Below are 27,658 nucleotides of genomic sequence, written 5' to 3' on the forward strand. Positions count from 1 at the left end.
CTCAGTTTCCTTATCCTCTTTTCCCTATTTTTTTCATTAACTCTAGTTTTACTATGTTGTTCTTTCAACTTCCAACTTCTCCACAGCTCCTTCCACATTACTCTGTCTACTCAGTCTTGTCTGTTGTCTTGATTTTGTCACTTTAAACTTTTTTTCACAATGCTCAAGTGCCTTTGGAGAGAGTCCTAACATTGCCAAGTGTTATTTTGGCAGAACGCTAAAGAGTTGCTTTAAGGAATACATTGAGTTTGAAGGTATTTGTTTGTTTGTTTAAACACTTAGTCTGGAACAGAAATGGGAACATATTGGTCTTGATGTTGACACAGAATAGGGCAGTTCACTGAGCTCATGGCTTTTGCTGACAATATCTTTTGCACAAACTATTCCAGGCTCTACTGGACCCTATCTGCATCAGCAGCCCCAACATATAATCATGATTAGGAAGGACATCGACAAAGTTTGACAATGTTGTTTGACAGCATAGGTAACAGTGTAGAATCACACAATTGTTGACTTCTGAAGGAAAACGCGTATATGAGACTATTTAAAAAAGGCTCATGAAAACAAGCAATTTATTTCAGAAGCTGGAAAAAGGTGCAGATGTCTTCTGTGAAAGAATAGGTAAGACTTTAAATGTATTTATTTAAGAAGAGATATATGTCGAATACTTCTAATGGAAAATGAATCCATAGAATGATCATGTTTTTTCAGTACCTTCATTTCTTATTTAAATACATTCTCCTCCAGACATAGTACTGACTCTTTGACCATTTTCTTCCTTCTGAAGTGAGCTCCCCTCAGCACAACAGCACAAGTACCATTTATATCTGAATGTGCATATCTCCGACCCCTTTCCCCTGCATGGCTCTGCACCGCTCTGTTCCTGACTTCTGACCACTCCTTCTTCCTGTCTGTCCTTGCTTCTGGCGCTTCAGCCTCCTTCCACTCCTCAGGAGGTCATACTTCACCCTCGAATGAGGGCGAGGTGTGCCCTGGAGTCTTCGGTGGTGACTCATTTAACTTCACACATATGTCACTGCTCAGGCTGATAGACGGGAGTCAGGACTGACGCCCATCCCAGGGTCCAAGGCCAAGCAGCCCCAAGTTGGCTGCAGCGGACACTCTCTGTGCAGGAGGCGCTTCAGGCACCGGTTTCGCGCAGGGGTCCGAGCTGCGCCCCCAGACCAGCCCCCGTCTGACCGGGAGCAATGGCATCTTCTTGTATCAGGACCAGTGTGGCCAGCAGGACCAGAAGTGATTCTACCCCTGTACTCGGCACTGATGAGACTGGGTCTCAAGTTCTGTGTCCAGTTCTGGGCTCCTCAATTCAGGAGGGACATCGAAGGTGGCTGGAGAGTGTCCAAAGAAGGGTCATGGAGCTGGTAAAGGGTTTGGAACACAAGTCTTATGAGGAGTGGCTGAGGGAGCTGTGGTTGTTTAGCCTGGAGAAAAGGAGGCTCAGGAGAGCCCTTATCGCTTATCTCTAGAGCCAGGTGGGGGTCAGCCTCTTCTACGAGGCAACCAGTGACAGGACAAGAGGAACATGGCCTCAAGCTGTGCCAGGCGACGTTTAGGTTGGACAATAGGAGGATAGGCGTAATTGCTTCACAGAAAGCGTGATTAAGCATCAGAATGGGCTAGGCAGGGAAGCGGTGGAATCACCGTCCCTGGAGTTGTTTAGGGAAAGAATGGACGTGGCACTTAGTGCCAGGGTCTGTTTGACAGGGTGGTTCGGTCATAGATTGGAGTCGATGATCTCGAAGGCCTTTTCCAAGCTAATCGACTCTCTGGGTGCCGCAACGCCCCGACCGCCTCAATCCCCGCGCCGCGCTCGCCCGCCCGGCCCGGCCCCCCCCTGCTCTCCCGTCATGCCGCGGGGCGGGGCGGCCCGGCCCCCTGCTCGCCATCAGCCGCGGTGGCGGGCGGGCTCCGCCTGGGGCGGCACTGCTGGTACCTGCGCGGTGCGGGGCGGCCGCGGGGCAGAGCGCGGCGGCGGCGGCGGAGCGACCTCCTCGCACTCCTCGTGTCCGTGGCGGGGGCGGCCGGGCCATGGTGCGGCGCGCCCGGCTGGCGCTGGTGGCGGCGGCGCTGGTGGCGCTGGGGGCGCCGCCGCCGCCGTGCGCGGGCGCCCGGGCGCTGGAGTGGTACACGGCGTGGGTGAGCACGGCCTACGTGGAGCCGCTCAGCAACCGCACCGTGCGCGGCAACACGGAGAGCGGCCGCTACGGGGACAGCTCGCCCAAGGAGAGCGCCCAGGGCCTGGTGGGCATCCCCCGCGGCGCCTCGCCCCGTCACATGGAGGGCTGCGCCGCCGACACCGACTACGACGTGCCGCTGCCGCCCGGCGGCCGCGGGCCCCCCGAGGTCGACCCGCAGCCCTGGATCGCCCTGGTGGCCCGCGGCGGCTGCACCTTCAAGGACAAGGTCACCAACGCGGCGCGGAAGCGGGCGGCCGCCGTGGTCATCTACAACGAGGCCCGTTTCGGCAACAGCACCGTGTCCATGTCCCACCTGGGTGAGCGGGGAGGGCGCCGGGCGCTCGCCGAGGGTTCGGGGGGGATGTTTCTGGGAGGATGGCTTTGTCTGACGCCGACCCGCGTCGGTGTTGCGGCTCTGCGCGGTGAGGGATGGGGATGCGGGAAGGCAGAAATCCCTGTAAAAATGGTACAGAGAGCAGGGGTTTTGTTTTATCTTTCTGTAAGCCACGCTCGGGAAAATGCCGGGACCGTGTTCTGTCTCCCAAGTTACGGCCCAGGTGTCGAGGGGGAGATGCGGCGGAGCCTTCGGGGTGGGCAGCGTGTGACAGACTGCGGTGGGAGCCTTGGGTTTTCTTTAGGGATACCTTTTTGCCTGGCACCCTCTGGCAGAGTGGCTGCAGCGGTCGCAGGTAGGCCGCTTTCTGCAGAGCGTGTGGAAACACACGAGGTATCCCGAAGATGCCTTCAGGTGTCTTCGAAGGCATAGCCGTAGCTATTTAGAGATAGCTTTTGGTACAGGCTTTGTTGTAATAGCTTCGTCGTCCTTCCTGCGCAGGTCTGTGAAGGGTGGGAGAGGGGTGTAAGCATCAGGTAATCCTTAAACGCTTGCGAATGGAGTAGGAAAACTGAATCCTGAAGAAGGATGTTGACTTGGCTTGTTTGAGCGTGCTGCTGCTATGTAGCCTGGGTTCTGTGATTTTTGCCGAGATAGGAATCCACGTGTTCTGTCGCCGCAGTCCCGGCTTGGGCTATGACACTAAAACCTTGCTGAATTTTTATGGTCATGACGACATCAAATGCTTAAATCAAAGGGGGAAAAGAGCCTCGAAATTCAGTAATAAAATCCATGTTTGCTTTTGTAGATTTTTGAGAAACTGGGAGGTCTTCAAAGGAGGATGCAAAGACAAAGCAAACTAAGTAAAAAATTCTGCAGATGTGTGCTTCACACGGCTTTTTGGTACAATGAGTTTGTTAATGCTCACGGTCTCATCCTCATCCTCGGTCATGAGGAAGGGAAAGACCAGGGACCTGGTTGAAATAGAACCATAATGCCTTTCTAAAGGAAACAAACATATTTTCCTAGTGTAGTGAGCTGAAAAACTAAGTTAGGGAGCTGTTCTCTATCACACATGTCATTTATCGTTTGGAAAACAAGTCCCTCCTTGGAATACCAAGGGGCACCAATTTGGGGGTTGGAAGCATGATTACTGTTACTCTTACCCTGCTGGTTGCTTGGGATCAGCTTGGCCCATCTCATGTTCTTAATCTACTGTGAAAGTGGAGATGAGATGCAGGTACAACAGACCTATGATTTTGATCCCATGTGGCAATTAAGATACGTTGTTTTGTAATAATTCTTTCCTCTTTACCAGCTTCTTTTTCTTGCTGTCGCTCTGTATTGGCCAATCAGTACAAATGTTTTTTCCTCATTCTTCTGCATTGCCCATTGTAGCATGGAATTCTCTCATACTGTTTGCTCTCTTGTTGAATCTTTTCCTCCTTTTCTCATCTTGCTTATTTTATTTTATTTTTTTTTAATTTTCTCTTTTCTACTATTGTCTCTGGCTACAGAAGACCTTCTTGAGCTTACTGCTCAGGGTTGGACCTGTTATCTGTCAGTGGCATAAAGAGAAGTGCTCTCTGACTGCTGTTTGGGGCTTTTTGTCTTAAGATGGCAGAATGTTGCTGATAAAAGTTCTGCCTATATAAAGAGTGTGATTTAGTATAGTGCATATATACAATAGTGTACTTGTGCTTATACTGATTTCACAAGTGCAGGTTGGACTTTAGAATGGTTTGAATGGGAATATAATAATATATCCCAATATATACAAGCTCTGATGCAGTCATAGATGTTTGTTTCATGGTTGAAACTTTCAGACGTGTAAATGTTCAAATATTTTTAGTGTACTTTGGGAATATATGGAAGAACTGCTGGTATTTTAAATATTAGGCTTTTTGAAGTGAGAGAAAAAGAGTGTGTGGAAGAATGGCAGGGAAGAACGTGGAAGGTAAAGCTGTATTTTACACGATTTAGGTTTTCCATTCCTGTGAAGGGATTTGTGAATTGACACATGAGGAAGCAAACTTTGCTTCTGGGAAAGTGCTGAGGATATATACTCTGGGAAATCTACAGTGCAGTAACTAAGGAGTGGAGTTATATGCATGAGTAAAATCCACTTAATGAGTTTGCAATTAGTGGCGCTGAAAATGGTGTGAGATGGAACAGTGCTTATGGCTGGTAGAGGTGCAGCCTAAATTATGTGAAAGTGATAAACCGGTGGCTTTTCTGATTCCAGTGTCATCTTTTCATTCTCCTTCTGAAAAGCCTGGCCTTTGAATTTTCTGGGATGTGTGTGATGCATGTGTGCTATTGTTGTTGTAGGATTTTTGGTGGGTTTTGACACCTTTCAGCTTGAATAGAAAGAGAAGTTCTTGAGTAGGTGAAGAAATCATTTGTTGTAGCTGATGTCAAAGCATTTGATAAAGGGCAAATATTCTAAATAGTCTGTATTTTTCTTGGATACCTTGTAAGCTTCATGAGTGCAGTGAGTAGGGCTCTTAATTACAGTTTTGAAACAAGAGAGTCAAGAATTTAAATATGTAGCCTTGCAATCCTGTCTCTTCTTCTAAAAGAAGATTCTTCAATTGTGACTTAACTGGTGTGTCTCATGTGTTTCAGGCCTTTGCTCTCTGTCTGAATTACATTGTTCAAAATGCTGAATGACTTCCCTCCCCTAGCAAAGTAATAGTGACACAACTTCATGTGTGGCTGAGGACATTTTTTCTAATGGAAAACACTCATTTTACCCAAATGACTCAAGGTGTTTTTCACTTATTGTATCTCAATAACAGAAATTCAAACTTCAGTTTTACAGACTTTGCAGGCAATCTTAAATCTGTTCATTTTTGTGATGGTGGCAAACTTTAAACGAAAGCTTCGAATTAATTTCCAAAACCAAAACAAGTATTGCATGTAAATATTAGCTGGGAGCAGGCTGGAGAAGAGTCTGGAGAGGCAAGGTGTGAGGTATTGTGGAGACCAGACGAAGGAGAGTCAGAGGCTCAGTTCTGGTTGAGAAATTAGGGGAAGGCAGAGGTGTATTGCAGTGGAAAGAAAACAGGGTCTTCTGGTTCTGTATTTTTTTCTATTGTAGTTCATGCATCCAACCATCTCTGAATCCCCCTTCAAACTAGGATTTGTTGATTCTAATTAGAACATAAGTTACCTTGAAGACTGGTGGAATTAAAATGTGATTGTGCTTGACACACAGGAGTGGGAGGGACTGGCTTTCATAGTTTGAGATAGGTCTTTCATAGTCTGAGGTAGGGCTTTGGTTCATGGGCTGTGGATTTAAGGGAAGCTTGAGACTTAATTTGAGATTATGACTCTAGCTACATAAAGAAAAGGGTCTTTGATTTGCCAAAATACATCCAACTAGTTCTTTCCTTCACTGTCATGGTTTTTTTTATGGATGTATATTGAACAAAACAGATGCAAATTACTTTGTATTCATAATTCTATAAGATCTTGCCATCTCCAAAGCAGCAGTTAGGGTTACTTTGGCGTGTAGTTCAACTGTTTGCTACATTGCTTGCAGCACCACTCAGGATTCTCAGGTGGTGCATGATTTCTGTATTACTGCTGTTTTCTGCTGAAAGCTTCTGGTACTGTAAATACTGAAAGGACAGAACTGGAATTAGTGGCTTGCTTAACTTAGTGACTGTATGATGTTGAGCTGCTAATCTTGTTCTGAAGAAGCAGGAGTAACTTCAAAATGTTGTGTATAATCTGTGTTATACTTAAAAGTGCATATGTGTTGGAAACTCATGCTGAAAAAAGTATGTGTACCAGTGGTTATGCATCCTGCTTCTTGCATCAGGTGAAAACACAACAAGCACCAGGGATTTGATGAGATGAGGTTGGGGTAGATGGTTGTCATTAGATTGTTAGTGTGCTGGTAACAGCCATTTGTTTGGACCAGGAGCTCAAGAGAACATTCGGTGTTAATTGTGGCAGTATTAGTAGGATGCTTACGCTTAAATAAATCAGTGGACTGACTTTAAACATTTTTACTAACATGGCCAGACTCTGGGAGCTTTCTGATGTTTCTCGGGAGGACAAAAACTAGAGTGTTTCTGCCGTCGGTTTCCAGATGACAGAAAATAATCTTTTTTGTCTGTAAGTGCGTCAGTGGGAATAAATGTTGTAATTTGGGATGCCTGGAATCTGTATCTGTCCTGCGTTTTCCTCATCAGGTGAGTGCTGGTTTCCTCTTCCAAGAAAAGACTAGCAATACTAGCAGTAAAACTGACCTTTGTGCACTGGCAGGAAACATGCCTTCATCTTCAGAGTTCCAGATTTGCCCTTTTTTTGCAAGTATCCTAAGGATCTGCCAGCCATGATAATGTTAAAAAGCACAGACCAAATTTTAAATCTGCCCAGTTTCACTGAAGCATCAATCAAACCTAGACGAGAAAACAAGTTTACTCTGGCAGAGTAAAAACATAGATTATTTATTGTAAAATTAGAAAGTCATAGAAAGGCAAAGCCAACAAAACTTACTTTCAGTAGATACATATATGTGACACTTGGAGTTTTCTTTATAAATGTGAATTGAGATCTCTGAGTTGTGTTGTGGTTGAAGAAGATGATGGAATGATTCAACATAATTTCAGTCTTTGAATAACGTGTTTCAGAACAGAAGGCTAAAATTAGTAAGGAATGAGTTAAAGCCCTTAGTCTTACATGCTGCTCAGGGCAACTTCTTCTCTGAGACTCCTCTTGTTCCTTTTGTAATCGTTTATTGCAATTATTTTTTTCTTTCCCCCTTTCTGTCTCATGACCTTCAAGGCCACTGTGTTCAGTTGCATGTATTTTTAATGGTAGGTTCATCACCAAGTCTTTAAAACTGTTAAAATGCTTTTAATGGACATTTATTTAAAAATCTATGGCATGCTTGTGTTAATTCTAAAAGTGGAAGGTGCCACAGTATCTAGCAGCCATTATGTAAAAGTAGCCTGATTTCAAGGAAAAAACTGCCTGATAGTTGGGCATGCTAGTGGCAAAACAGAGAAAGGCATTACTTATTGTTGTGGGGGTTTAGAATACTTCTTTGTTAGAAATCGCATGGAGGATTAGATAGCAAGATTAAAGTGACTCAAGATTTCAGGACTGAGGTGGAAATGCTTATTGATTGAAAAATCCAGGCTGTCTCTAATCTTGAAACTTCCTTTTCTTCTCCAAGCTTGAATGAAACCATATGACTCTTTCCAACATATCTGTACCCTTCCCTGGCCATCCTTAGGCACCCCTGCCATTACTTGTAACTCTTACAGTTGAGTAAGGACATTGGACCTAATCTCTTGATTTAGGTATGGGGATAGCAGTTCTCAGCAATGTGAAATAAATTCTTACTTTTATGTGTTCTTTTCTTGTTAACTCCCTGTGCAGGGTCAGAGAGCAAAGAGTGCTTCACACAGTCTTCTCTGAAATTCATGATTCTCTCTGGTAATGCTTTCATGCTGGTTCAGAGAGGAGAACAATATTGATTAACCAATACTTGTGATAACAGGTGATAACCTGGATTGGCATGTTGTTGGTGAGCAGAACTCATTAGTGGAGCCTGTCCTGTTTGTCTTCAGCTTTGCTGCTTTGTGTCTCCAAGCACACCCACCAGGCAAGGCAGCAGGAGCTCTGGTCGGCAGAGTGGGGTGCCTGAGGGGAGGCACAAGTTGGGCCTTTCTCCATTAGCATATTTCCTTTTTTTATGTGTATCTCTGCACCATCCTCACAACTTCCAGAAACATAACTCTCTTCAGAAAATCTGCTCTTTTGCTGGGTCTGGATCTGGCAGACAGGGGTATAACAATTCTTATAGTAGGTGATCAGAGGTTGAATCAGAGGTGCACAAGGTGAAGCTGAGAAAGGGTAACTGGCATTGAGATAGGAGGGTTACTCATCTTTAGTGTTTCATCCAAAGCCAGCCGTCTGCACCTTATGGAGGGAGGAGTTGCTACATACAGGAGTGAAACTTCTGCAAATTCCCCTTGGCTTGTTAGCAGAGTGGCCAGGTTGACAAGGTGTCACAGCCACAGCTGTCTCAACTAAAGGGATTTGGGGTAAATAGTTTAGGCAAATAACTCTTTCTCTTAGTAGGCAGAGAGGTAGGTGAGTCCAGAATGCAGCTTTAGATTTTGAAAGTCCCCATTTGATGTAATGTTATAAATTAGGAAACACTTTCTTTTGACATAGCTTCTCAGTAGGGAATCTAGCACAACTGGGAGGGGAAAAAGGCTTTAAGCCTTCAGTGGAAGGTCTTGTTGCAGGTAGGTAATCTTGTGAATCTAAAAAGGTAACTGTGACATTACAGCTGTAGTTTTTCAGCTAGGAAAATCCCTCTCTTTTTCTTCCTTTCTCTCTGAATTAAGGTTAGTTTCACTTTTTCTCAGAGGTAGGAGAGCAAAGTAAACTATAAAGCCGTGACTTACCAAGGGTTGTAGCAGTGTTGGTACCTACAAAGTAAGAGCTATTCAAATAAAAATAGCATAGACCAGTGAAAATGTGACATTTTTAACAGGTACATTTGTTTGTAATTTTTTTTAATACTTAGGTTAGATGTTTCTGAGACAATACTGGAGATGCTTCCAGAAAAAATAGAGTAAAACTCTAGTCACAGAGGGTCTTTAGTTTTGGCTAGTTGGTCTTGACAGTATCCTTACTGGGTTTGGTGGCAACATGATGCCGAAAAGTTTTGGGGTTTTTTGAAATTAGGGTTTTTTTTCATACAGATTGAGTGCTTTAGAGTTCTACTGTATAAGAAGAATCCTTTGGTCCAATGCTCCCAAAAGAGTCCCTGAGTATTTCTTGACAAGTCCTTGTTGTGAAGTCTCATTACATTTTGAATATTTAGTATTAAAGAATTTTTAAGTATTTCAATGTTTAATGTAATTTATTATTAAATATCTGAATCATCTTTTCTTTTTTGTTTACATATCCAGTGTCATTGTACTACGGATTCAGATTCAAACTAAATTGAATGTGTCTCTTTTTGTGATATTCACATACTGTCTCCATCTGCAGCTAAAATTCCCATGCCGACAAATAAAAAAGCAGCTGTTCCTGAGTTGCAAGTTAGAACTTAAGCAGCTTCAAGATGAGATGTGTATAACTTGTCTAGCTTTTTTGCATGGCATCCACATGTCACCTCAGTGTGTGGAATGATGACTATATAGGGCCTTGAACAGTAGAGATGCATCTGTTGTAGTTTATGTCATGTTTGAGAGTTTCTGAAAGTAAATAAGGGATTCTTTACTAGTAAACTTTCTATCAAGTCTGCTATGCCTGGGAAAAAAAGCATTGAAGGTTTTCCTGTAACTTTGTTTCCTGATCTTAAACTGAAGAGGCCAAATTACCATCAAGCAAGAATGTCTACGTTTTTACTGTGATGACTGACTTTTTTTCTTTATTTTCCCCCTCCAACAGGAACAGGAAATACAGTGGTGATAATGGTTGGCTATCCAAAAGGCATAGAGATATTGGAGCCAGTACGAAGAGGGATTCCAGTAAGAATGACCATTGTTGTTGGCACACGACATGTGCAGGAATATATTAGTGGTCAATCAGTTGTGTTCGTAGCCATCGCCTTCATCACCATGATGATTATATCGCTTGCTTGGCTCATATTTTACTATATACAACGTTTCCTGTATACAGGATCACAGTTTGGAAACCAGGTAAATGGATCTGATGATGCATAAGAGTATTTACCTCCTCCTTTTGTCAAATCAGTTGCCTAACTTTGATTGTTTATTGATGCATTCTTGAAGATCTGTGCCTTCCTATTTTGCTAACTGTGAAAGCTGCTCAGTAGTAGTTAGTGAGGCTAATAAGCAGTATGCTGATTGGCATCACAAGTTTGACTAGTTATAATTACTAGATACTCGTATGAAGTAGTGAGAAATACATTTAGCCACTTGTCAACAACAGAGTAAGGGCAGCTTCTTGTGTGATTTGTCACCTAACTGAACTTCCTTCCTTTTGGCATTAAAAGTTATTTTCATTCTTCAGTAATTTTCATTCTGAAAGTATTAACTTCCCATACCAGACTTTTTTTAACAGAAAGACACCACGGTAAGTTTTTTTTCTTTCCTTAATAAAACCCATAAGTTGTTCAAGGTAGAATTTTTGGTTCTAAAGCTTTATGAAAACTGCTTTTGATACTTGTAATTCCACCACTCCACTGTAGAGTTACTGAATTGCAGCAGACTAGAAGGTGTATGTGTGGTGAGATTCACCTCTCTTGGGCTGCCTGAAATGTTGAGAGCACTGAGAGTTCTGGGAAGGTTAAGAAAGAATAACTTTGCTCCACATGTGCTCTTTTCATATTCCTGTACTTTGATAGAATAAAAAAAAGTCAGCTTTACTTTTTTTCCCTGAAGGAAGTGCTACATCACAGAACAATTTAGGTTGGAAGGGACCTCTGGACTCCTGTGACCAAGAGAGCAACTTCCATGGAATTACTGAGGACCTAAGTCCAGCTGAGTTTTGAAAATATCTTAGAATGGCACTTCCCTCTGCTTTTCAACTCCTGTAAATAGGTTAGGTTCTTACTGTGGTCATCAGTAGCTCTACCATAGTTTTCTACTAATAGTGAAAAATAAAGTTGCATTTATTTATATTTGCAAATGGTTCTTGTTTTATCCTCAGTCCAGGAAAGAACGTTGTTTCAGTCACTGCTTTGTATGTGGACTTCCCCTTCCTTCTGTTTGAAGATGTAGATTTTGGGGGAGGAGGGAATGGATTTTTGTTTACTTTCAGGAGTCTGAGCTCTGTATAGGACTTACAGGACTCTTCTAGGAAGATATTTAATTTCTCTTTTTAATAACTGAGGATAACACACAGGACTTCTGTATTGATTGAACTTGTGGTCTCCCTGAAATGTTGGTTCTGTAGAGTCTTTTTTGCTAAGCTTTAAGTCTTAGAACTTATATTATGAGAATACTTCCAAGAAAACAAAATGTTTAAGAAATGTTGTAGAAAAAAGGATATGTTTCTGTGTTGCAACAGTTGTTTGTTGAAGAAAGTTGCTTCTTCCTGTTGCCTTTTGGGTAGTTCACACTAAGGAAAGTTCACATGCTTTATTAAGCATCATATCATATAACATGCTCTAGTTTTAAGGTGTTTTGGGTTTCTTTAGTGTGAATGTGATGTTTCTCAGAAATATGTACCACAGAGTCTTAATAGATTATGTCATTGGGCTTGTCATCCAAATACTTCTTAATTAAATGAAACTGTCTAGCATTAAAAGGTTATACCATTTTCTCAATTCTCTCTCTTCTAAATGACCATTGAAAACAAAACTAATGCAAGGTCGGAAAATGTTGTGAAGATATTTGTCAAGATATATGGTCTCAAAAGAATTTTTGAGACAAAAAGCCACTTTTCTAACCCAAATCTTATTTTTGTTGGCTTATGGACTCCAAGACAATTAAAATTCAGGAGTTAAATATGTTATGCTTTAAAGCAAGGTGCTGTGTAGCTGCTAAGTGAAGGTGAAGATGGTTATCTTCAGGTTTATTCTAACACCAGTTCAGCAGTAAAACTTTGGAAGACCTCCTTGCTACTGAATATGAAACAGGAATGTGCAGAAAACCCTGCGGTGCTACAGAAGGTGGAATAGGCTTCTGCTGCTGGTTGTCTGTCCATTTCTGGGAGAACTTTCAGACTAATTATTTTTAACACCATAAAAATTTAAAAATCACAATTTTCAACACTATACATTTGTAAAATTATATACATAATTGTAATTATTACAGAGAAAAGCTGCCATTATAGGGTTTTTTTTATTCCTTTATGGTATTTCTTTAGTGAGTGTTGCTGCTAGACAAGTCAGCATCTGTTAATTGGGAGTGTTGAGTTTCTCAGTTTCTTGCAGTAGCTGGCACTTTGTCTTGGAATACAGTACTGCTTTCTTTTCTTGCTTCCCCTCTAAGCATAATTAGGAGTTACTGTACAGAAGTCCAGTATGGTGCATCATGTCTGTAAAGCCTTTCTTGTCATCTCCTTCGCATAATGTGTCCTTTCAGTGCAGAGCTTTGTCTAACGTAGGAGACAGTGTTTAACTGAGGGGAAGTATTAATAGCTACAAGCAGCCTTTTGACCTGGTGGCCAGCTGTAGGCTGCCTGGCAGGATTCCACCTGCTCTCAGGCTGGTGCAAAACGTAAGGTCTGCTTGCTCATGGGCTTGACTAACTGGAAGGTCTGGTTATACGGGTGCTGTTTCAGCTCTGATTGCGTCTAAAGCCTACGCAGGTTTCAGTTTTCAGGTGCAGAAAGACCATTAATGCCAGCAGTGAGGATGCAAGGCTGGATGTGTCGGTGTGGTCTGCTCACTTTGGTACTGCTCGGGGTCATTGTACAGATAACATGTGCTGCTGGGCCCCAGGAGTGCAAAACCTGCAGTTCTTGAACATCTGCTGGCTGGAAATAATTTGTAAACAAATTAATTAGCCAGAGATTATTTTTTTTTAGATGCATTCAGAAGACTTAGTAATCTGCATGAAAAGTATTTAAAAACTTTGAAATATAATATCCTGAAACTAATGTCTGTACTAATACTTAAAATCTTCTTTCAAGGGACATAGGAAAGAAACCAAGAGAGCGATCAGCCAGCTTCAGCTGCATACTGTGAAACGTGGAGAAAAGGTAATTCAGTGTCTCTGGTTATTGCTATAAGTTTTAAAAATGGTTGTAAAGTCTTCATAGCATTTAAACTTAACCTCTCACAATGTAATTGCAGTGTGACGTACAGTTTTAGGCTTATTTTAGGGCCTTTGTTTAAAAGGCAGAATTTAAAACTGAAGAGTCAAATTTGAACTACTTATGAAATGTAAGGCTGTTTTGTTGCAAATAATATCTGATTATACAGAATGTATACAAGGCTGGTACTATAAAGATGGGAAAACATTGTTATGTTTTCAGCACTTGAAAACATCAACAAGTGGATTGCAAAATACTTCCTGGGATCTACTGATTGCACAGTTCTTACAGTGATGTAATGTTCAGTTTTCTTAAAAGAAGGTTCATCTTTTTATTGATCAGAAGGCCTTAAAATATAAATATATTTGAAAAATAAAACACTTGATTTATCTTTTGACATACAATACATTAAGGAGCTGTGTAGACTTACCTTGAAATGTAAATTTTTTGAAGTACCTTTCTTATGTTATGAAATCTGTTCTAAAAAGTAAAGCAGCTTTCAGAAAGTTGGCTTCGACAGCATACAGCCTAAACTGAGCTGTATTAGAATAAGCAGTGTAGAAAAAAACAAGGTTTTGAAGGAAAATATTTTAGTTGGAGTTTCAGGCAGCACTGATGCTAGATGCAAAATTAGCTTCTGACTAGATTTCTGCTACTACATAGACACTTTTCCCCCTCAACCCTTGTCTTATTTGATTACTTTTTACTTAAATGAAAGTATTTATTATTTGATTACTTTCTACTTTTGCTTAGAGATGAAAAACGAGGATTAGGTTGTTTTTAAACCTGTAATAAAATCGAAGTGAGAAAGGACATTGATGTGTAAAAACTTTAAAAACTGTGTTTCAACAGAAGCTGTTCAGCTAAGATCTTGTGCTACACAGAATATCCTTCATTTAGTAAATCGGTTTTGAAACTTAAACCCAAAGCTGTCTTTGAACTTCCTTGCCTTTTTCCTTTTATGCATTCAACATGTTTAAGTAGTGTTTTATGAGTGTTTCTTACTTTCATTTAGATTCCTTTTTGATGGAATTTAGCATATATTTCAAGCTGTGAACAGAGAGATATTCATACTTCTGTTCATACAAGATCAAGAAAGAAGGAATTGAACCAAAACATGTGTAAAGCAGTATCAAAGCATAACATCAGCATAGGAAAAAAGGGATGTAAAAGGGTCAGGATGAAACCCATGGTGAAAATCACATGCAGTATGTTAACAGCTTTTAAATATGTTCAGTAAACCTCTAAAAATAATTTGTATCGTGATTCTTGCAGTGTACCAGGGAGTTCCTTCCCATAGATAGACCCTTGATGAAATAAAATGAAGGAGTTTAAGTTGTTATAAAGTATGCTGGTTGTACCTATGAATGCCATGTTAGATAAGCGCAGTAGAAGATGAAGTTAAAATCTCTCTATTAAAATAGTCTTTCTGCTTAGTAAATCACTTCTAATTTGATTTGAATCAGCCTGCTATCAGCAAATTTATTTAAATTACTGATGTAGAGGTATTTTCATGAACTAATGTAAATTTGTCTGGAAATATAGTCCTATCTACTCTGTAAATGTACATTTTTTTCTTCATGTATTTTCAGCCATTTAAAAAGAGTCTGTTTCTTTTGTTGTGACACAGTACAGTCTTTCGTTATCCCTTTTTTTGAGGTTGAGGTATTTAACTAAAAATAGGTCAATATATTAAAAGTGTTTTTACTATCATGTAGATTTTTGCTGAGAAGCTTATGGGATTATTGTAAAATGGACACTCATTTGAGTATGTGCTACATATGGTGTGCTTGGATTTTGCCTCTTGTACTGAATGAAAAATAACTTGTTACACAATAAGTACTTGTCTTAACTTTGCTTATGTAAAAAAAACAGTCTTAATGTGATTTACTTAGGAATTTAAGGCATTAATTATGTAAATTGATAGCATGCAAAGGAAGGAAATAGTTGCCTTGAACTTGAAAGTTTACTTGCAGAACTAATTCGAGTGTCTGTGGTAATGAAATTGTGCTTCAGTAAGTGGTACACCAAAAATACTTATTTTCTGGGGATAAAAGTAAAGAAGTTTGTCCACTGTCTGTTATTCTAATACTTAGGTTTTATACAACCCAATTAATGTTGGATTATTTTTCTTGCATTTGGAGATACCCATCATATTTGCACTGCAACTATAAGCATGGCATCAAAAAGACAGTAAGACCTGTTAGGAAAGATACTAACCTTTAGAAAGAAATAGAGGTGGGGAAACACTGCATTTGATGTTCTACCTAGTGTGAGCTTGGAGAAAGTTTTTAAACCATCCCAAGTTGCATACTTTACTATAAAGCTATGAAGGAATATCTGTTAGGATGTGGTAGAAAAAAGTGGACAAGATGTTTGCAGTATTCTACCCTGAGAATCTCTTCCTGCTCAAGCACTTGAAAATCTTTGGGACTGCTAGTTCAGAATTAGATTGTGTACTTTGATCTGTGCTGACCTCTTTTAAAATTATTTCATTGGATAGTTACTTTAAACTGAAATGTTCCTAAGCTCCCATGATCAAAACCAATGTTTGAGATGTAACATATTACCTAAGATACCATGTATAGCTATTTAAAGTAGAAAATCCAGGTTTGGCTGCTTTTAGCATTTGGTAACACTTGATCAAATCACCTCTGGATAGAATCTTGAATTAAGTGAGGGAGATATTTTTATTTGCTATGCCATTTAATACATTTTGCACTCTGTGAAGCTATTACACAAAGCTTGTTCTGTAATGGAATATAGACGTAATACACTTAAACATGTTATCACATTTAGGGTTTAGATGTTGATGTGGAAAACTGTGCTGTGTGCATCGAGAACTACAAACTGAAAGACACTGTCCGAATTCTGCCATGCAAGTAAGTTGCTGTAATTCTTCTTTACTCTTTAACATGTTTTTCTGAAGAAATAAGAGTGAGTTTTCTGTAAACTCTTCTTAACCTCTGGGGCACAGCTGAAGCTGCCATTTGTTGGCCTGTTAGATGTTGAAGGGCACTGCGAGACCACATAGTGCTTCACACCTATGCAGGTGCAAGGGAGCAATTGGGAGGACTGCAGGAGTGAAATAGAGCTTGCTTAAATTAGAATGGTACACTGTTGAACTGGTAACTCTGGGGTGTCTTTGTGGTTAGTAACATCTCTTACATCAGAAGACATGAAAGACAAGGCTTCTAGAACTGTTTTTTCTAGTAAATTGAGCAACATCTAATTGTCAGTGTTACCAAGGAAGAGTTTATGTCTAATGTGTTGTTAACTTGCACACTGTGTGAAGGAGTAGTGTGTGGCTTTCATGATAAGTTCTAAAGGGCATTTCTTTTCTTTAGGCACATCTTCCATAGAACGTGCATTGATCCTTGGCTTTTGGACCACCGAACTTGTCCAATGTGTAAACTAGACGTTATCAAAGCTTTGGGATACTGGGTATGTTGCACACTTACTTTAATCTTCAAGGTAGAAGTACACTGTAGGAGGCAAGACTTCATGTAACTGTTCAGAATGAGAACAGCTGTAACTTGACAAGACTCAAGAAGCTAAGCAAAGATGCAAGACTAACTGAGAAACAGAAAAATAAGGGAATTTTATGAGTAAGAGCTTAAATAGTGTATCGAGCATCTTATGAATCTGTGATAACCAATTTTTTCTGTCTCCAGCTGGTGATAGTAAGGAAATTGAATCAGAGGTGAGATAGTTTGTCCAAGCTACAAATATATAACTGAATTCAGTAAATCTAGAGCATATATTTGATGTTGTTGAGAACTACGATTCAAAGGAAAAAGAACCAGTTTTTCTACATAGTGTTTGTGTACTTTCACAAACTGTGTTTCATCCCTGTAAATGAGCTGGTACTTAAAACCTTCCTAGAGTCATTCACCAGAAATTGGTTAAGTAGAGAAAATGATGTGCTCTCATTTCTTTCTGACAGCACCAGAAAAGAGAGATGAAGACACATGCGGTAGGTTACTTGGTCACTGTTGATAAATAGTCTTGAGTTCCACTAAAATGCCATAGACATGAATGTACCTCTCTCATCTCCTACTGATCTACAGAGATCTTTTAAAAAATAGGGGTGTTCTTTGGTTTCAGGGACTTTCCTTTCATAGACTAGGTCTGCATTTTGACTACCTTTTCTCTTATTTCATTGCAGAGACTTAGCAGATCTGTGGAAGAGCTTTGTGAATTACTGTTTTGTTTTGTCAAAGGTGGCAATACTCTTGCTATGTAATATGTATATACCAGATTTTGGTGCTTCAGTGTATTAAGTCAGGCTTTACCTAAGAGTTGCAATATGTTTGTCATGTGAAAGAGCAATTGTTACTTTAATATTGTTATGTTAGCAGCTTGTTTTTTCTCACTTTCAATGCTTGGAGGTGATGTATCTTGTGTTATATGCAGAAGGACTTACCCTTTTGAATACAGGCTGAAAACCAAAATACTTAAACCTTCAGAATAGTTATATTTGCTGAATTCATGCTGTTGCAGTGGATACTGATACCAAGCCCAACCAGGAGGAGTAAGACCTCCTCTGCTTGTTGGCCAAAATGACTTTTGGAAAGCAGATGGAATGGGATTATATTAATTACAGAAGCCCAGTTCATTTTTCTAATGAAATAGAGCAAATATATCCTGCTTAGTCATCAATCATTCAAGTCTTACTGACAGTAATAATGTGGGAAATCATTCAGGATTTTTTTTCTGCTGGCAGTCCCAGTCCAGCTTTCCAGGATGCCTGAGCTTCTTAGCTCTTCTCTGTCTCTCTGGTGCTGCATTTTAGGACTCCTCTCATGTGGGAGTCCACCACCCCTCCTCTCTAGGAGAGGTCTCCAAGGAGTTTGGGGAGTTTGTTTCAGTTCTTACCCAGACTCTCTCTCTCTGTAGAGCTTAGTCCTGCTCTGTCTCCATCAGACATTTCTCTGTATCTCTCTTCCTTGGCTGCAATGCCAGCTTTGCTGCTTCTTCAGTTCTTATCTCTTGGCTTTCAGCCGTAGCCTCCTGTCATGGTTTCTGTAGCTGCTTCTGCTGCTGCTTACAGTGGAGAAACATCCCCCAGCTCTTAGCTACAGATACTTAGCCCAGTCTAACACTGTTCCAAGTCCCTGTAGCCCCCCAGCTGGGGGCTGGGGGGGGTCCAGCACCCAGTGGGGCTCCAGGCCCCTCTCTCCTCGTGGCCTCAGAACATGGCCACCTCTCCAACAACAACAGCCACATCACCTTCTTTTCTGGTCTGCTTGTCATATGTTTATATTTTGCAGGAGCGCTGATTGGGTCAACCCCAAGGGTCACCACCCCCTTGGGGGTTACCATTTTATAACTCCAGGGGGAAATCGTTTTTCCCCCACCACAACTATCTTAGTTTTCAGCCTGATCCAGGTTGCCCAATCTAGTCTGTAGAGTAATTACTTGAATTTTTTTACTGGTGTGAAGAAAAAAAGTGCAGAAAGCAAAGCAGCTTCTCTCAGCAGTGCACTCGCTGAGTGACATACCTGCAGAGAAGAATGTGCAGCCTTATTATAGAAATATGTTAAACCTTCTGCAAAGAGGTTCAAGGATCAGTTCAGTTCTATAGACAAGTACTTGAGATACTTCAAAAATTTTAAAGGCTCAAAGTAGAAAGAAGGTACTAAGTCCTATTACCTGGCTTTTTTAAAGGATGGACTTAAGTGGTCTAGTTCTTCATTATACTATTTTTTAAGAGAGAAAGAACTGCAGTTCAGCATGTCTGAATGATTTTGTAGAGCATTGCTGAATTTTGTAGTTTCAGCTTATTTAACTATCTAATTTTTGGAAAATCATTAATGTACCCTACCCACATACGTAAAGATTAGCATCATATGTGTCTTATGTTCAATTGTAGCAGTTCTGTAGCTTATTACAATTCGGTATATTTTAAAATGTAATGATTTGATGATAAAGAATCAGACTAGAATTTCTTAAATCTTAAGATGGGCCCTTGCTAGTTGTTTGAGGAAGGGAAAAATACTTGTTAGGAGACTCACAGAATAGCTACTTATACTGCAATATACTTGCTTATGTATAAATAATATCACTATAGCTATGGCAATGAAGGTAGTCTGCTTAATTTTAGGAACAGAAATGTACATGTAGGACTTTGAGTTAAGTTTCAGAATGGATCAGAAATAGCCATGCTATACAGTAGGCAAAATAAATCCCTTTGCCTGTGCTGTAGATGTTTTGTTCCTGCAAAGTGACAAGCCAGCATATTTGCATTTTTGGAACGGACTTAAAGTTAGGCTGGAGGTAGACGAAGAGAGAAGTTTGTTCTGATGTCAAATGTTTGCTCACCCCAGTAAAAAAAAGTCTTAACTTGCCCAACTACTGTCATGAAAAAGAGAGGTTTCTGCAAATTCAAAGGATCAATAAGTTTCCTCAGTGGAGCCTGCTCCTAACTAGACTGCAGCAATACTGTTGCTACAGTGTTGAAATATTCCATCCAAAAGGCTGACTGGGTGGACTCCTGTTGCTGCTCTTGGCTTTGAGGTGGCTTTGAAAAATGGCTTTTCTTTTGGTTGGCTTTATTTCTTTATGTTCAGACAATAACATTGCAAGTGGACAATGTTCAACACTGTTTCCAGGAGTGCACAGATAATAGCTAAGAAAATGATCTTTTTTTCCAATAATGTGAGATTACAAAGTGGTAACATGGACGAATGTTGATGCCTGATAGGAGACTAAAGTGTTAGTTAAATATGTTTAATTTTGAAGGGGGACCCTGAAGATGTACTTGAAGTTCCAATACCTGAATCCATAAGTGGCAGTGTTTCAGTTGGAAGTCTGAGTATTGCTTTGCAAGATGATGATAGAAATGAGGTCAGCGAATTGTCAGCTTCCTCCACAAATGAATCTGTATTGCAGTGTACCAGTTTAAAAGAGGATGCGGGTGAAACCACAGCATTGCTTGGTAAGTCAGTTTATTGTTGGACAGTCCTTAACACCATACATTGCATTAGAAGAAGCTCTTCTCTAACTGGTGTTAGTATTATGGTGCAGACCAGACTGAGTGGTGTCAGTTACTACTGGTGTTCAAAAAATACAAGCAGGTAGATTTTCATAGAATTTGATCAAGGTGGAGAAAACTGGACATGAGGGGGGGCAAAAAAAAGATGTAAACAGTGTCATAGGAGGATTACTTACCCAGAGAATGTTGAGAACTTTAGGTGTATATGAATATGAAATTTGTTGCCAGAGTCTGCATTAAGGTAAAAGATAAAGCATATTAAAATGGTAAATCAACAAAGAATTTTCCTTTTAATTCCTAATTTTTAGATGTGGATGTCAGTAGTAACCGGCATGGAGAACATCTATCTAATGGAAATTCCCACTGAACTGCGTCATGGAAGATATCTTGAATAGACTGTTGAAGAACTATTATTTTTTATTTAATTAGTATGGACTCTTGTCTAGTGAACAGAAAAAATAACAATGTAAATTATTTTACCTTTCAGACTTTTCTAGCTGGTGTTCCAAAAGGGCTAATAACTAAGAATTTTGTACACAGGAGGATTTTATAAAATCTCCTCTGGATGTCTCATCCTAAAAAAAAGATGCAATAACCCTTTTTCTGTAAGCATTGTTGCAATGTCATTGTGTTCCAGAGGGCTGTAACAAAGATGAAGAGTAGGCAGTGAAAACAATGTACAATGTGTAACAGTGAAGTATATTGGATGCACTATATACATTCAGTATGTACACATGGAGAACACTTACAAGACTACAACTGTTAAAATGTTCTGAAAGTTATGATCTGTTGTAATTGGAGATGGATATTCTTAGAAAAAAACACGATCTAACCTTGAAGGAATCAAATAACTTCATGGATATGTTGTGTATTCTTTTTTTTGTGATGGAAAAATTGCTAGTTGCAACTTTTGTTACATGTAACAAATACTAATTTGATCTTGTAATGTGTTCTACTTGGAGTGGATGCTAAGAAAAGGAGACTTTCTCCATCTCGCAAGCTTTTTATACTGAATTTGGCAGTAATAAGTTGTGCTAGGTGGTCTTCACGTGCTGAGCATGTAGACTTATTTAGGTATATGCACATTGGTTACCTCTTTCAGTCTTAAACTCAGTAGAACAGAGGTAAAGGGCTAATTATGGCTAAGATATATTTATTAGTCTATTTATAAGAATTTACTTAATTCCTTCTTGCTCCTGTTCCCATCCTGATCCACTTTATGTACAAATTGAAACTGTTTCTTAAGAAATACAAAGTTTGGTTTGGTTTTGTTTTTTCTTTTCCTTTGAATAGAGATGCTGGAATTCTTCTCTTGGATATTCCACATTAGGAGTTTTGACTGGGTTTGCCATTAGCTTTTATTCCTTTCTGTTAGATTAGCAGTATTGTGCCTTATAGTAAAACACTTAAGAAATCTGAAGCATCTGAGAGTAAATATAAACCCTGGCATCTCCCATTATGACCTCTTATCCAAATATTTATATACTGTAAGTGGTATAAGGAATTGCTAAACTGTTTTGTAAAGAAATATGTATATTTAAAACACTACTTAAGAGTGTTAAGTGAGTTGTTCAGGATTTTAGCATTGTCATGTTATAATATGCTACATTCCTCAATTTTCTTTTGTAAAGCTCTTGCTACAGGTTGCTTAAAACAGTGTCTTTCACCAGACATTTGTTTTAGAGTGCATTTTGTTTTTAAAATGTATATTTGGAATGTTTTTAAGAAAATATGCAATTCTTTTTCTAACTTATATTGAGCTTCAGTAGAAGCAATAACTTTTTTTAATTTTAGAATGAATGTTCCAGAAATGACAGAGGCTTCAGATGGGGAAATATAATCTGAACTTCTACTTTGCAGAGCAGATATTTCACCCTAAATTTCCTTCAAAAAATTCCTCTTAATGCCGACTTAAAAAAAAATTTGCCTCTTCCTTGTAGGAGTGTAACTCTTAGGTTTACTGGAAAACTGTCAGGTGTAGTTCTGATGTCACCAGCAGGTGCAAGTTTTTGTGATGCCTTTATCTTATGAGAAGCACATGAGAATGGAATATGACTTACCCACCATCTCCAAAACTGAACAAATAAAAAACCAGCCCATAACTAAACCAAGCAATGTATAAGGACGTTTATGTCTCCAAAAGAATTTTATCAACATTTCCAGAACTGCCTTTTTAACTGTCTCTTCACTTTTAAAAACTTAAGTCTTCTCCCTCTTCTTTAACACAAAACTGAACATTGATGTAGTGTATGTTGAGAGGGTTTAAACTCTAGCTCAAGGAGGAACCAAAAGAGAAGTTATCAAGAGAAGTGTTGTCAGTCTGTGGATTGTGTCTTGCTGATAACTACTGCACAGTATTCATTCTGGAGAGAAGAAATGTGGTAAGTACTTGAGCCTTTATGTAATACCTATAAAACCAAAAACTTTTCTTAAGAATCAAATCTGAGATCTGATAAAAAGCTGGGAGAAAAGCTAAAGGACCTGCAAACTGAAAAGAGTGCTTATAAAATCTGAAGTGTGCTGATTTAGAAAAATACCCAAGTACGAAGAGTCCTGGGGTCTGTTTCTGATGCCGAACTGCACCTGTTTCACTTCAGCCTTTCAGGAGAGTAGTTACAGTTGTTTCTATCAAATTGGTTTGTGCATAGTTGATCTTTGATACAGTTAGATCTTGTAAGGCCAGCAGTGCTGCTGAGGAATGATGACAGTAAAAGGCCGAATTGCAGTGCCTCCAGCAAGCAGTTTGCTCTCCTTGGAAGCACGATGACAAAAATCACCTGAAGCGAATCATTAGTCTGACCTCAGTCAAAAAGCTGACATCCATTAGCAAAAAGAGAGGTAGAATAAAAAGTACAGGGCAGGAAAGAGACAATCTAGGGAGTTTAAAACAGTAGCAAGATAGGATTAGAAGCATGAACCATGTGAGCTGCTGTTACAGCTCATCTGAAACATTTAAAGTAAACAGGTGTAGGCAGCTGTAGGTAAGTACAGGTTCACAGACTGCTATCTGGACCTCCACTGTGTTGGATCAAATTGGTGTTTCTAGTTTTTAGCACTTTACCTACCAAAAGCTTATATGCAGGTCAGAACTAGAGTCTTTTTTTCATCCCCCCATGAATGCTTTTTGTAGGCCAGGTGCTTTCTGACTCCCTTCCCTACCATTCGGGGAATCTATATTCTGCCTCTTTGGCTTAGGCTGTGTCCTGCGTAGTGTGGGAGCTGTGTGTGTGTTGTGGTTCCTGCTGCCTCCCTGTGCCCTGATCTCTTTCTCTTCCTAGCTGCACATTTTTCATAAAACATGCAGGAGCTTGTCTTGGAGACATCTGTCCCTTTGTCAGACTTTGCTGTAATCAGGCAGAGGATTTCTTACTAGAGGTATTCATGTGGTATGATTATACAAAAAGCTAAAGCCCAGTACCCATATGAGGTCTGAAGCCCCTCAATGGCAATGCTGAATAAATCACTTGGGAAAAACCCCTAGCAGGACTACGTGATGCTATTTGTTGTGGGATAAGTTTTATTAGTGTTGTGTTAATTGATATGGCTTTGTTAGTTCTGGTGTCTCTGTTAGAGAGAAAATTTGTGAAGTTAAGTGATTGGTTTTGTTGTTGTTTTTTGTTTGTTTTTTTTTTAAGGAGCTATGAATGTGTCAAAATAAGCTGGTGTCTTAAAGCAAAACTAGAGGCCCCTCTTTGTTCAGAAATTTTAGTTTATTATTTATAGTCTACAAATGACAAAAAAAATATAGTAAACAACCATTTAAACTGGCTTTCAGCAAGCAAAAATGAACCGTAGACATATCAGATCTAAAAGTGTGTTAATAGCGATTTGTATTGCTTACAGTACCAATTTAACTAGAAAATTTGGATTTTGTTTTACTAATGACCCCTCAAGTGGATTCTTCTTTGGCTCTAAGCAATGCTTAGAGGAGATGCTTTGCAGGTACTGGAGAAGTTTGATAGGATATCAGTAGCTCCTTTTCTCTGCCCCTCAACCCCACCTTGGATCTGAATGTAGTCCAGTAACCTGTTGCCAGTAAATAGGGCTAGATTCTGGAGGTATGCCAGAGGAGTTGTAGGATAATTTAACTACAGTGAGAATGCTTTTAATCCATGCTGATTTAATAAATTGGGCACCAGTCTATTCCTGCCAAAGCTGAGCTGTTACACTTTGGGAATTCCAGTCCTGTGCAGGGTGTAACTGGCACTGAGAAATGCCATTGCAACAACTTGTCAAATGTGCAAGCTGTTTTTTTTAATTACTTACTGGTTTGGGAATGGTCATTCAGGTTTTTTGCCTATCTTCTAAGCTTTCTCTAAGACCAGCCAGTTGTAGTTGTGCAGAGAGGAGTCCAGCAAGTGTGCAGTGCTGGTTCCCCACGTCCTAAGCCCTGTGGATGAGACAGAGGCAGTGGCACTTGCAGGTTTTCATGAGGTCAATGAGAAGTGAAAGGTGTTGGTTTCACATTCCAGTGACAACAGATAGAACACAGTAGGTTGGACTGATAATTTAGCTGTCTCATAAAAGCAGACTTCTGTCTAGACAAGTGTAGACATTCAAGTACTCTTAGCAACACCAACTGTACTTTGAAGTACACACCACTAGGTTAAAGACTGCATTCTGAATTTGTGGAACATTTTTTAGTTGTTGCCACAACATGTAATAAAACCATGTCCTTTGTTACACATCAGTATCACACATGTTGAGCTGGGAACTGTTGCTCAGCAGAGCCTTTAGCACCATGACCCAGTAATATTGATAATGTGATAGGTTGGGTTTGGGGAGGGAGGGGGGGATTAGCTCTTTGGAGTTTGTTTTGTTTGGGGTTTTTGTGGGGGTAAGGCCTGGGGGTTTTTGTTTGTTTGGGGGTTTTTTGAGGGGAGAGGTATCATATACAGTTTTCATTGGTTTGGTTTACAGCACTTGGCACTGAATGTAGTGTTTCCGTGCTGGATGAGAATACTGAGATCAGTAAGAGCGTACTGACTCTGCAGCTTTACAAAGAGAGCTGGAACTGAAATCTAGTAGAGGAGTCAACTGGAAGTATCTCCTGAGGTTAACATGGAGGGAATGGAGTTGTTGGTGTTGACTGCTGGGTGCCAGATTGTGCCGGCAGCTTGACTGTTCTGTTGTGTACGTCTCCATTCAGTCGCCAGGCTGGGTGAGACTTCACACAAAGGCTTGGACCGATTTAGTAGCTTGCTGTTGTAAGAAGAGATAAGAGTGGTCCTTTCTGGTTTTCCTTTTCTGCTCTTAACTTTGCTGTGTCTCACATTTAGATTAAGCTGAATTAGTTTATCACATACTCTTTAACTGGCAGAAAATTAAATCTGTCAAGGCTGTAAAAAACTGAATATCCTTACTGTGCACTTATATGAGTTTTAGAGCAGGGCTAAAGGGAGGAGGAGTTGGGGTGGAAGAGGGGAGAGAACGCTCCTCTTGGTTAAGTTGAAGAGATGCAATTTTGTAAGAGGGCCATAGTAAATTAGTCAAATATGGCAACTCCAATTTTTTAAATGGGAATGCTTGTAAAAAATTGTAACACGTATATGAGACTGGTCTTTACTGGGTGTGTTCTTTTCTCTCACAGGTGATATGTGAAGATTTGGGAATTGGAATTGTAGATTAAACATGCACAAATCAAGCTGAAGGCTTTTGGGTTTTTTCAGTATGGGTCCTGATCTCTCTCCTCAGCTATCCTGCTGTATTGCAAAACTTGATTTGAGAAAGTTTTAAAAGTAGAATGTCTCTATAACTGCATGTATTTGTGTGAAGAGTGCATTGCCTGGGACTGTCCATTATACTTCCATTGGACCTGAAGCTACTTTTCACTGTCTCAAACATGGTAACGATACTGCATTTTAAAATGAACATATCCTTAATTCAGAAGAGGAAAATAATTTGAGTTTTCATAATTTTGTTAGTCAGAAGCTTAGGTCCAAAACTTTGAAGTCACTTCTATTATAAACATACCTGCAGAGAATCATTTGAATTTGCTAGTCTGTCAACAACTATTCACAACCAACTGTCTTTTATTGTAACCTTGTACTGACTCGGTTGCATTGTTTGGGTTAAGCACTTGTGTCTTTTCCATTGTGTATGTACAATTGTAAGAATGTCAAGTTATGCATTGTTGTTGTAACTTAATGGCTAAAAGCTCAAATTCCTTAATAAATTATACAGACCTTTTAAAAAGCAATGTCTGAGAAGCTTGAGGGGTTTTTCTTTGATACACTAAGAGATTCAGCACTAGCACAGCACAAAACAAGCTTAACTTCATGGTAGGTATCTAAGGGGGACATCCCTTCAGCCTGTGCCACTTTACCCCTGTAACCAATACCTGGGGGGGGTGGGCTAACCTTGGCTGGCTGCTGTCCTGTTGAAGAGGGGGAAAGTAAGATGGAAGAACTCATGGGTCAAGATAAGAAAGTTACAAGTTACCATCACAGGCAAAACAGACTTGAGTAGACAAAGATTGCCTTTTAAATGGCAATAAATTAGAGTAAGATAGTGAAAAATAGAAAACTAAAACTACCCTTCTTGCTAGGCTCAACTTGACTCCCTCCGCATTCTTCTCCCTTTCATGTGCATGGTGGCAGGGGGATGGGGAAGAAAGGGTGTGGTCTCTGCTGTCCCCTGGTCACCCTTTTCCCCTGCTCCATCATGACCTCCCTCATAGGGGCTGCATTTCTTAAACAATTGCTCCAATGTGGATCCTCTCCATTAGGTATAGACCACTGCTGGGTTATCACAGAGCTGCCACCAGCTTGGCTGAGGGGCTTGGCTGTGCCAGCTTGTCTGACCCACTTCTCGCACAGGCCAGCCTTGGCCTCAAAACATTAAGATACAAGATTAGAGCACAAGCTCAGTTAACTGTTGCTGCTAAAAACATCTCATAGCAAATGTCTTGGGTTTTAGAAGGAATGTCTACAATTGGACAGACCTTAAAATAAGTGTTACATTAGTTGACTTGATACATCCTAACTCTGGGAAGCTATACAAGTCTAACCCCTAATGAGGAGAGAACACTTCTCACAGGACTTCTTACCAAAAGATTATGCTGTGTGAGATGGGTAATCGATGGGATTTTCAATCCAAGCAATTCTGCAATTTAAATCAGTTGGAAAGAGGAAGCCAAAAGACAGTCTTAACCTTGCATTACTGATCTTGTACTTCCTAAAAATTTGAGAAGCAGATTTAAAACAGCTTTCATTTATCAATCAGCATTAAATTGGAACTAGTCAGCTTTTCCAGTTACTTTCCTTTTCAGTCTCAAGGCTTGAATAACAGCAGCTATTATTTTAAGCTGATAGTAGAATAGTTATGTGGACTCCTTCCCCAGTTTCCCCAGCACCAGGCATTTAACCATGTGAATGGTACTACCCCTCTATGCTTTAGAAGGAAGACACTATTTTAACTTTG

General features: G+C 40.1%; 1 protein-coding gene and 1 non-coding gene across 3 annotated transcripts; both read left to right on the forward strand.

The window, feature by feature from the left end:
* The first annotated feature begins 1,925 nt into the window (after positions 1 to 1,925).
* RNF149 (ring finger protein 149) lies at positions 1,926 to 26,435 on the forward strand. Of its 2 annotated transcripts, XM_027641591.1 has the most exons (9): positions 1,926 to 2,515; positions 9,964 to 10,214; positions 13,117 to 13,185; positions 16,039 to 16,121; positions 16,587 to 16,683; positions 17,186 to 17,215; positions 19,984 to 20,179; positions 20,545 to 22,617; positions 25,827 to 26,435. In XM_027641591.1, the coding sequence occupies exons 1-8, from the start codon at positions 2,050 to 2,052 to the stop codon at positions 20,601 to 20,603; spliced, it is 1,251 nt and encodes a 416-aa protein (XP_027497392.1). In that variant the 5' UTR covers positions 1,926 to 2,049; the 3' UTR covers positions 20,604 to 22,617; positions 25,827 to 26,435. The 2 variants fall into 2 exon arrangements, with proteins under 2 accessions (XP_027497392.1, XP_027497397.1); XM_027641596.1 differs by lacking the exon at positions 17,186 to 17,215 and having other exon boundaries at positions 2,035 to 2,515.
* Positions 22,927 to 23,042, forward strand: LOC113951855. The gene has a single exon (XR_003529297.1). It is a non-coding gene; the product is annotated as a small nucleolar RNA SNORD89 (small nucleolar RNA).
* Positions 26,436 to 27,658: the final 1,223 nt, after the last annotated feature.

The sequence above is a fragment of the Corapipo altera genome, unplaced genomic scaffold (genome assembly GCF_003945725.1).
Source record: "Corapipo altera isolate COAL_440 unplaced genomic scaffold, ASM394572v1 0, whole genome shotgun sequence".
Lineage (NCBI taxonomy): Eukaryota > Metazoa > Chordata > Aves > Passeriformes > Pipridae > Corapipo > Corapipo altera.